Consider the following 10,859-nt stretch of genomic DNA (forward strand, 5'->3'; position numbering starts at 1 on the left):
AGACATTAGTAAAAGGAAGAGCAGGATAATGAGGAGAGAATACGAGGGAGAGGTGATGGAGGAGGAGGAGAAGGAGGAGAAGGAGGAGGAGGAGGAGGAGGAGGAGGAGGAGGAGGAGGAGAAGGAGGAGGAGGAATGACGGGAGTGGAAAATAAAATTCAACGATTACGCTTTATCTTCCTTCCTTCCTTCCTTTTCCATTCCCTCCCTCCCAGTCTGTCCACTGGTGTACCAAATTTCATGCATGTACGATTTTCTCCCATCACCTTGAGTGACGGACTGCGAATGTCTAATACAAATTATCCAAGGCCCGTAACACTGCTGCAGGTGACGGAAACGCAGGGGACAATTGCGCCACAGGAGGTGGGCTTTCCAGCAGACTGGCTCAAGACCAATACTACCAAAATACTACTGCTACTTCAGGTGCTACTAGTAAATACCGTAGATGATGCTACTTGTAACTACCACATGCGCATTACAAAGAGTCTTCTGCAAGACTGGGGTCACAAGGACCACGACCCTTACCCAGCAGTGGCGTGCGAGCGCTGAAGGGGAGGTCGCGTGGACCTCCTGTAGCCCCCGGCACTTCCTCTGCCGGCGTCGCTGACGCTGCTCAAGGAACTCTTTCGGGAATGGGCGGGCGTATGGGTGGGCGTCACGGAGGGTGTCGGGGATCCCCGAGCCACGATGGTTGACGCGGTGGATATGATGCATGCAGAGGGAACGGGTGAGGCGCGGGTGCGTATGGGCGAGTTGTGTGCTGGGGGAATGGGCGAAGTGCGTGCCGAGTGCGAGGCGGAGGCGACGGCGACGGCGGAGACGGTGTGAACGGGGGACCTCGGGGGCGGGACGGGGGAGACACGGGGTATGGGCGAGGTGGCACAGGAGGACGACACCGACGAAGGACGCGAGGTCCGGTGGCTCGGGGAGTGGGGTGGCACCATGCCCTTGGCGACCGGGGAGGCCGGGGGCACGAAGGGCGAGATGCGACCCTGAAGCAAGGCACCGGGGGGCCCCGAGGCAGTCGTGGTCCCTGCCAAGCTCGCCGGGGACAAGCGCGGGGAGAGAGGGGGGTAGCACTCGGAGGGGGACACCTGGGAACTGCTCGCCCCACTCGTCGCACCGCTTGTGCCTCCGCTGGTGGCCCCCGACGAGGATTGCGAATGAGGTGAACCATCTACGCCTGGAGGAGGGTAGGTATTACTTCGCAAGTCCCGAAGGTTGACCCGCGGCACGTCAAGGCTGTACTTGTACGATGCCGAGTGCAGTGCGTGGGCCGGTCGACCTCCAAGGGGGAGTGCGTGCCCAGCAGACGGAGGCACGTGCGGTGCGTGCGGATGCGGCGGTGGGGCCACGGCCGTGAGGCCGTTCGTGCCCTCCTGGGGGGCAGGCGGAAGCATACGGCCACTTCCCACCCCGCCAATCGTGTGGTGGCGGGGTAACCCCGGCAGCTGCCTCGGGTGGATGGGGCTGCCCACACCGCTGAGGGCAACTGCGTGAGAGAAGTGGCCGTGCATGCGGGATGTTGGGGGGGAGGAGTGCGGGGACAGCGCGTGAAGGGTCGGGTTTGAGGAGTGGTGCGGGTGCGAGGGGTCGGGGTTGGCAGCGGCGGCAGCGGCAGCGGCAGCAGCGGCGGCGGCGGCAGCGGCGGCGGCTGCGGCGGCAGTGGAGGGGGTAGGGGAGGAGGTCTCCGCCGAGTAGGGGCGTTCGTGCTGCACGTGAGAGTGGGCAAGAGCGGGTAGGGAGCGGTGCGCTGGAGGACCTGGCGTGGGTGGCAGCTGGGCGTGGTGCTGGTGGGAAGGCAGGCACGGCGGGATGTTGTACTGCGTGACGGGCGGGTTCAGGGGCGGGGACGAAGAACACGAGGACCCCAGAGATCGAGAGGACACCAGCCTCCGGACGGGTGGCGGCGGCGTGGGTACGGAAACCGAAGGCGACGCGGCGCCGAGAGGGGGGGCACTGGCCGGACCCGGAGGCGGCTGCGGCTGCTGTGGGGGCTGCTGCGGCGGCGGCGGCGTCGGGGAATGGGGGGCCCCTCCGCTGCCCGGACAAGGTGAGGGACCTGAGCACCGGAGTGACAATTTACGCATCTTGGGTCGGTCCGTCAGGGTGGGAGGCGGCGGTGGCGCAGCCGCCGATCGGGGGGCGCCCCTCACACGTCGTCGGGTGTGGGTAGGGGGTGGTGGGGGCGGGGGCTGTTGGTTCACATTACGGGGCGCGCCACCCACCACACAATACGTACTGGCCTCGTCCGTGACGCCCAGCTACGCACATCAAGGCACCTCCCGCCCGGGGTCTTACAGGTGCACCTCGAGGCGTATGACTAACCACCAAGAGGTCCTCCTTACATCCCTCGTGCCCCAGAAGCCTGGGTGGCTCGGGCAGCCTGCAAATAGTTACTTCCTGTCACTACTATTCTTCTGTAACCCTGGTAGCTAGTATCCAGCAGCAGTAGCACGAGTCCGGCGTTGCCTTCACTATTAAAACTAACAAGAGCTCGAAGGCGTCATCTGGTGACTTATTATTTTTGTTTTGTTTCTGTTTTGTTTACTTTCGCACAAGTGAACTGGTGTGCATTTAACCATACGAAATAAAAATAGTCCTCTCTTTTTGTTATCACAGCCAAGATATAAAGATTGCGGTCTGATTGTCGGCAGCCAACTATACTAGAGGATATACAAAATTACAAAATATACGAAATCACAGTCACTGTTGCCTCTACATGGACCACGGCTGCTGTCGCGTGCACCGGTGCGTGTCAGTGCTCATGGATGTGTGTATGTGTGTACCCGCGTGTTTTGGCGTGCACAAATGTGACCAGCTGAGCAGCTCGAGGCTGACACATGTAGCCAAGATTTGGTCCACGAAATAATATTCCAACAGCTGCTCTCTAGACTGCTCTGCATGCCGCGAACTCCTCTCGTCTTCGCCTTCGCCTTCGTCGTCACTCTCACGCGCTAGCTCACTCACTCTTCTCGTCGTCACGTCACGGCCGCACCTGCCACCTCTGCTACTGCTGATGCTCACTGTCCTTCACATCCCGTAGGAGTTGCAGCCAAGGAGCAGCTGTCGGAAGGCGAGAACCCTGCTAGGGGTGCGGTGACCGCCGAAGACGATGCTAGGTTGTAGGTTGGTCCCTGATAGCAGCCGAGGGGGAGCTGCTCTTTTAGCTTCAATGGTTCTTCATCCCAAAGGCCTACCATGGTGACGCGACAAGGCCCCCAGCCGGAGGCCCTGAGGAGCATTCCAGGTGGGTGGCTGTCCAGTGGGGTCAGGTGTGGGACTCAGGTGGGCCGGCCAGCAGGTGTGCTGTTGGTGAGAGCGAGAGCGCCAGCAACGGGTAGTTGCCGCAATGCGACGCGGGTATAGTTCTACCGTGTGGTGATGCCCGAGTCTGGACGATCAACTGCACTAGCCAACGAAGTGGGCAGGCCCGCTGCCAGAGGCCCACTCTGATTCGGGAGGTGACTGCCAGTTGACGGTGGAGTTGCAAGCGAGGCCAACGGGGGTGCGCGGCCGGAGCAGCGGGGCCACAGTGCTTTCACCGCGGCGAGGGCGCCACTGACCGAGAGCGCTGGATGAAGGCAGCAGCGATGGTTGTAGCGGTGACGGCGGCGGCGGCGGCGGTGGCGACGAGGAGGCGGAGAAGGAGGAGGGGAAGAGGAGGAGTGCGAGAGGGGAGGGGGAGTGGAACGGGAGTGCAGGACGAGGAGGAAAGCAAAAGGAGGGAGAGGAGAGTAAGAGGAGTAGGGAGAGGGGAGGAAGAGGGGAAGAGGGAGTAGGGAGGAAGAGGTGAAGGAGAGGAAGAGTGGGAAAAGAAGAAGAGCGGAAGGGGAGGAAATGGAGGAGGGAAGGAAGAAGAGGAGGGAAGGAAGCGGGGCAGGGGCAGAGGGAATGGAAGAAGGGCTAGATGGAGTAAAAGGAGGAGAGGGAGGGGAAAAAGGACGGGGAAAGGAGGGAGAGGTAGGGGGAAAAGGGGGATGGAGAAGATGAGGATGGGGGAGAAAGGGGGTAGAGGAGAAGGAGGGGATAGGGGGTAGAAGAGGGGGAGGGGGATAGGAAAAAGAGGAGTAAAAGAGGATGAGAAAGAGGAAACCGGGAAACGAGGAGGAGGGAAGGAGGAGAGTAGAAAGGAGGAGGAGGAGTGGAGGAGGAGGAGGAGGAGGAGGAGGAGGAGGAGGAGGAGGAGGAGGAGGAGGAGGAGGAGGAGGAGGCGGAACACTACCAGCAGCAGCAGCAGCCAACATGTGTGGCATCCTTTCCTGGTGCCACACGCTCAGTCGCACAAACACGCATACTCATTAAGGTTTGGACTGACAACGCTGGAAGCAACTGAATGCATTTACCTTCTACAGGGTTGTGGGTATGCACTCCACCTTTCCCCCCACGCCCTCTTCCTTCCCCTTCTCCAAGCGTACGACGGTACTCAAGATGGCACGATTAGGCATAGGTATATGACAAAGCACCTTGACCTCTTCTCTGCCTCGTTGTCATAGCAACCAAGGCAAAACAACATACCTTTCGAAAGCATGGAAGAAGGAAATTTAACGTAAAGACTTGTTGTCACCTGTTTGGAATGTCGGGCAGGCACGGAAGCGACTCGAGGCGTCATTACGTGCGTCCAGACCCACCCCGAAGACGCCTGATGATTGCTACGCCACCAACACACCAATGCGTCATTCAGTGCAACTCAGAGCGAAACGTGAAGTCGTTTGTCAGAAGGCTTCACACACACACACACACACACACACACACACACACACACACACACACCCTCCGTATGCGTTTACACTATGGGAATGTGAAGTTTCTTGCCAAGTGTTTAATATAAATCCCCTTTAAAAACACATACATTACCAACTTCTAACCCTGCTGTCCCTACGACCCTAACAATTCCTTTACCAAATCCTACAAGCACGTATTTATCAACACCGAATTCTCCTGCCATCATGCTTACGCATTCGCTTTTCCACCATTATCACGACTAGTGACACCAAGTTCTCCATGTTCCCGTGCCAACATCAATCTCTACCAACTCCTTCCAGAACAAGTCCCTTGCCATGTAACACGCAAACGTAATTCCCTTCCTCCCCAACATTCCATGCCAACATGCTTTTCTTCAATTATCATACCAGGCTCTCGTGCAACCACAAGACCGACACCACTTATTCTATTATTGAGGCAAAGAGAAGGAAAGATACAGGAGAGTTGGATTCTCGATTAACAAAGAGTGCCTGTAACGTACTGAAATTCAGATGTATGTTAGACAGGGTAGCTTAGAATGTGATTAGGCCATGTAAAATATACACAAAGTAATTCAGGATTATGCACCAACTTCACAGGTTTAGTTCAAACAATGAAATAGTCCTATGATGACGCGAACTATGTGATGGACCAAGGAAAGACGGAAATAGACATCAGTATTCAGAGATTTCAATGCTGAAGTGGGGAACAACATAGTAGGAATCAAGCGTTGGGAACTTTTATGTAGGTGAGATTCTAATTTTGCAGAGAACTACAATATAAGAAATTAACACTTTCCAAAAACGTGTAGGTCATAATTGCACCTTGAGAAGCACCAAATGGAACTACAAAGAGCATGATAAGACTTCTTATTATAAGAAGAGAGCAACAGCGTTAGCAATTATACTGTTATAAACAAAGTGAATAAAAAAGTAGGTTCCCCAGATAAATTCAATTCAAGAGCTGAGAGAAATCAGTGTGAAGGAAGATAATACGCCTTGTAAAAGTAAAGGATAAGCAGAAGAAATATCCGATGGAGAGAAAGTGAAGCTCTAAGCAATAACGATGTAGTGTTATGTTACTACATATTGGTAAAGGTACACGTCAGTGACAGAAAGGAATTAATCTAAGTCCAATTATCTCGGGACTTTGATTAATTCATTTCTCTCACTGACGTGTAACTTTACCAATATGTAGTAACATAACACTACAAATGGTGATCCCGGAGTGACAATATTAATAAATAAAAATGACATGGTACGTGAATTCTACAGAAAACGAATCTCCAAGGTATGACCTTGCTACAACGATGACATGATGGAGGTAATATTTTGTTGGGTGTCATTAGAAAATCAACATGAATGTAGAAAATACAAAAACGGAGAAAGCAAATATTCCAATATGAGATCTTTAGAAAAAAAACCCAGATTAAAACGGACTAAAAAGAGCTAAACTGAACATGTCTATAAGAAAAAGGGAAAGATTAGAGGAAAAGAAGAGAAACATTAATCATATAGATGACACTATTCGTAAAAGTAAAAGTATTAAAACGGCCGAGCGCAACCAAATATTCGAAAGACAACAGATTGTTTCTTTGAAAGACAAAGATGCAAAATGGAGAGACGATATAGAAACGGTAGACCATTTTCACCAATAGCTTTACTCCTTAAATACCACAGTTCGGTCAGTAAATTAATTCGTAGACATTAGAAGTATACCACAAACTACAGATGAAGAAATTATATGAACTCTAAAAAGTATGAAATTAGGAAACACACCCAGAGAAGATAGTATATCGACAGATCTTCTGAAAGATGAAAGGAAAGAAGTTAATGTGCAGATTAGTCCAACTATATCCCTAGTGTATACACCACAAAGGCTTTCTTGAATCATGGTGTAGTGCTATGGTGATTTAACTTCTCTAGATAGTGACTAGAAAGACCTTCAGTACAAACAAGGTGCAAATGAACATAATGTGAGGGTTCTAGAGAACATGTATGTTAAAGTTAATGTTGTAATTCGACTAGATAAAGATATAAGGAAAATCAAGATGAAGATAGGAGTTCGACAAGGTGATACAATTCCACTCAAGCTATTTACATTTTGCCCTGAAGGATTTTCCCAGCAAACCAAGTTGGGAGGGGAAAGGTTTCATTAATGGGCAATATTTTAATTACCTTAGATTTGCGGATGGCATTAATCTCATGTCAGAAACAGCAGAAGACCTGCAAGATATGAGGAGTGATTTCAACAAGGAAAGTCTCAAAGTAGGTTTGAAAATGAACAAGAGTAAATAAAAGTAATGTCCAACTCGAATTTTCAAAGTAAAGCAATTATAATTGATGGGGACAATATTGAAGTTAAAGAGAATAATTATTCAGATATGGAAAATGGTAACTATAGAAATATCATGAGATGTTCTTTACCTACATGTCTGCTGCAGAATGTTTGCAATCTGTGTATAATGCCATATACAATGTATGGGAAATTGACAAAGGCGATGGAGACAATATAAAAGGAGCATCAAGAGGAATTGAGGCCTCAATGGTGGGAAAAAACGATGAAATCCACGAAGAGGACAAGTTGGGTGTGAGAGCAGGATAGAGTGAAAGATGTTGTGGAGGCGATGAAGGAACGAAAGTGGATTTGGTCAGTAAAGTTGGACGAAAAGGAGGATGAGAGATGAAACAAGTGTGTTACTGACTGGACGCCCCACGATAGGAAGCCAAGGAAAATGGAGATTATAGAGAAGTTTGCAAAGGTTAGCTAGGTGTGGGATTCAAGGAGGTTTGGGGGAGGCCTTTGTTTAGTAATGGACTACAAATGGCCGAATGATTGATTCACACAAACCATGCCGCTTCCCCCTTAATAACACCCTACCCAACACACACACACACACACACACACAAACACACGCACACACACACAAACACACACACACACACACACACTGGCCAGTACACTATGCCCCACAATACACCCCACCCTTCTTTACTGCTCCCAAGTCACTCCCTTGACTTATTCGGTGCCACCTACATCTCGTTTCCAGTGCCTCATGTTTTGCCTCGTATCCAGAACCAGTTTCACTGTCTCGTTTCCAGTGCCTCGTGCTTTGCCTAGTTTCTAGCACCGCATGGATCGCCGCATTTTCAGTACCAGTTGGATTGCCGCATTTCCTGTGCCACATGCATTGCCTCGTATCCAGAACCAGTTTCACTGCCTTGTTTCCAGCACCAATTGCATTACCTAGTTTCTAGCACCGCATGGATCGCCGTATTTTCAGCACCACTTGGATTGCCGCATTTCCTGTGCCACATGTATTTTCCTGAGCCGCATTTTCAGTGTTATTTGTATCACCACATTGTTTGTGCCACTTGCAATTTGCAATAACTCACTACCATTTCCAAGCTCTTAATCCCTGTGCCATTTGCATTGCCTCGTTTCCAATGTCACTTATATACGCTTGTTTTCTGAGCCATTTGCATCGTTCAAGCCCAATTCATCTCTGGAGTAACTCGCTTCGAGTACTACTTTGTTTCATTCCAAGAGCAAAGCTAAATTCAATATCCTGCGTCACTCTCAACGCATGATCTCCACGTTCCCAATAGAACTTCACACCAAAAAGCAACAGCATAAATGCAGACACCAAGTATAGCCCAGTGCGCTTACTCCCACCGTTCCGACACTGCCTTACCGATAATACTTGTATACCAATTCATTCACAGATCTCTTAAAATGCCTTCCTCACTGCCAGCCAGACTCCCCGTGCTCATCCACTCCCAGTTTCTGTATCGTCTCGCTCTTGGTACTCCTCCAGAGCATTGCAACCAGTGTCCATGCATTACTTAATTACCGAACAACCTTTACTCTTCATTCTCAGTACTCATACATTGCCTAATTCTCAGTACACATGCAAAGTCTTGCTCCTAGCACTCCTAAATCGCCTCATCCCGTTCCCAGTAATCCTGCAATTCTTTTTTTTTTCTTTTTTTTTTTTGCATAGCCTCAGGCCAGTACCCACTATCTGTTCCATTCCCCAGAATCCCTGCACATCCGTACTCCCAATACTTTTACATTGACCTACCACTCCCAATACTGACAAATCCCTTCCCTCTTTCGATTATCCTCAGCGTTATGACTTCCGGAAATCACCAGTATTACATATTCTGACTCGTGCAAAGCTCCATTTCTACGAAAGAGCAATTATCAGAGTTTCCTGGGTAGTCACTAGTGAACTTTCGTTGGGTATCGGTGTTCTCGTAAGTTTTAGTTTCAGCCCTCCTAGATAGTCTACGGACTCACAAGATTACATCTAGGATTCAAGAAGTTCCGTTGTGTGTATTGATTCAGGACTCTACACGGACTCGTCGTCCAAAAAGGATGGAGGTATGTGGAACGCTCAGACCCCAAATGAAATTTTATGAACGACTGCATCTCCGTAATTCTCCCAATATCAACAATTAGTTATGCCTTTCGTAAGTCGATCTAATGTTATTTTCTTTCTTCAACAGGAAGGCTCTGGAGATCTCAAATCCTTAATCATGTCTTCGATCTAATTTTCAAAATGCGCTCCCAAGCAAGCAATAAACGTAACTAGTGAGGCTAGTTCCACATAAAGCGACGGCAAACTTCCTTTTGGCGGCATTCCAGCCCTTCGTTGTGTCAGGATCTCTTCAACCCTTTAAGAGCGGGTTTACATGGTCTAACGGTTCGTCGAACGCGGTTCGACAGACACGTGTTTAAAGTGATGTGTGAACGGGGAATTTGGTTGTCGAATACGTGTCCGTCGAACCGCGTTCGACGAACCGTTAGACCGTGTAAACCCCCTCTAACACGGTAAAGCATTCGCATGACTTCTACCTTGACTGATGACAGACGATTTTAATCAGCTGAGGGTTCGGACTCGGGACTAACGGAACCTTGATCGATCAAGACCCCTGGAAGTCTCGCGTCTGTTCATGAGTTGTACAAAATCATCCGGTCTACGGTACACGTCACTGGGTTCAACTGGGGGTTCTGTACCCGACGAACATCCACGTTGATTACGGACGGGGCTATTAAGCACTTTACCCACCTGCTCCCGCTGGCACATTCATCTGCATCCCCCAACCCCTCCCCCCATCATTAGGGCATGGAGGCACGTAGTGCGCTTCCTCCAGCCACAGAGAAACACTTCGCAGCATCGAGGAACACCCACAACCATCTGTATAATTCATCACACAAATGACGCACCAGAATGCATCGGTCACCAATCTATATGATGTCAAATATACCGAATCAAGAATGACGTCATGCTTATGAGGTTTCGGATTGGAAAAAAAAGGGATTTGGGTAAAAGGAGTCGGTTGTAGTTGGAAGCATAGGACTGAACTCTGAGGGTCCTTTCACACTAGGCAACTAGTGACCGTCACTAGTTGCCTACCATTATTTTAAATTGAGCCTTTCACACTACGTCACTGCGGTTGCGCGGTTGCGCAACAGGCTATGGTTGTTGCCCGCTCCGGTAACAAGTGACCGTCACTGGCAGTTGCCGTCACCGACAGTCTCTTTTTCTTGACCAGCAAAGTCAACAGAAGCACCTCCTCCCTTGATGCCATTCTTTCGACTAATGAGATGATGAGAAAGGATTCCACAACTCGGTGACAGTCACTGGTTGCTTGCAGTTGCCCGAGACTTTCACACTAGGCAACTAGTGACCGCCACTAGTGACGGTCACTAGTTCTTGCAGCCATTAAAGATGATCAAGCTGACGCTTGTCAGCACCCGGAAACACAGTCAGCGAATTGTTAGTAGACTATCAGGTGTATTACAAGGTGCAGTCCACTCTTGATGACCGATACATTTTGAAAAATGTTGCATAATTTGTGGGATCGACCGATTCTACTTGGAAAAGAATCGCAGAAACTGATAATTGGTGTCAAAATATTCGTGACAACACTTGATAATATACCAAATTTCTTTTAATCACGCGCACTAAGCCTCTAGTTCCAGGGCCTCTACGTTACGAGTAGTCAACACTTCAAGAAAAAAATAAAAAAATAAAAATAAAATAAATAAATAAATAGAAAAAAAAATAATAAAAATACATGAATTAATTAAATAAATAAAAAATAATA

General features: G+C 49.6%; 1 protein-coding gene across 1 annotated transcript in view; it reads right to left on the minus strand.

Moving 5' to 3' along the window:
• LOC143019117 (uncharacterized) overlaps nt 1–3,580 on the minus strand; it is a 40,542-nt gene extending 36,962 nt beyond the window's left edge. Inside the window, exon 1 of the mRNA XM_076174813.1 lies at nt 526–3,580. Coding sequence (XP_076030928.1) covers nt 526–2,090 — 1,565 coding nt within the window. The 5' untranslated portion in view covers nt 2,091–3,580. The remainder of the gene's footprint in view (nt 1–525) is intronic.
• Between the last annotated feature and the right edge of the window lie 7,279 nt (nt 3,581–10,859).

Source organism: Oratosquilla oratoria, chromosome 36 (assembly GCF_046742065.1).
Source record: "Oratosquilla oratoria isolate Oo_2021 chromosome 36, ASM4674206v1, whole genome shotgun sequence".
Lineage (NCBI taxonomy): Eukaryota > Metazoa > Arthropoda > Malacostraca > Stomatopoda > Squillidae > Oratosquilla > Oratosquilla oratoria.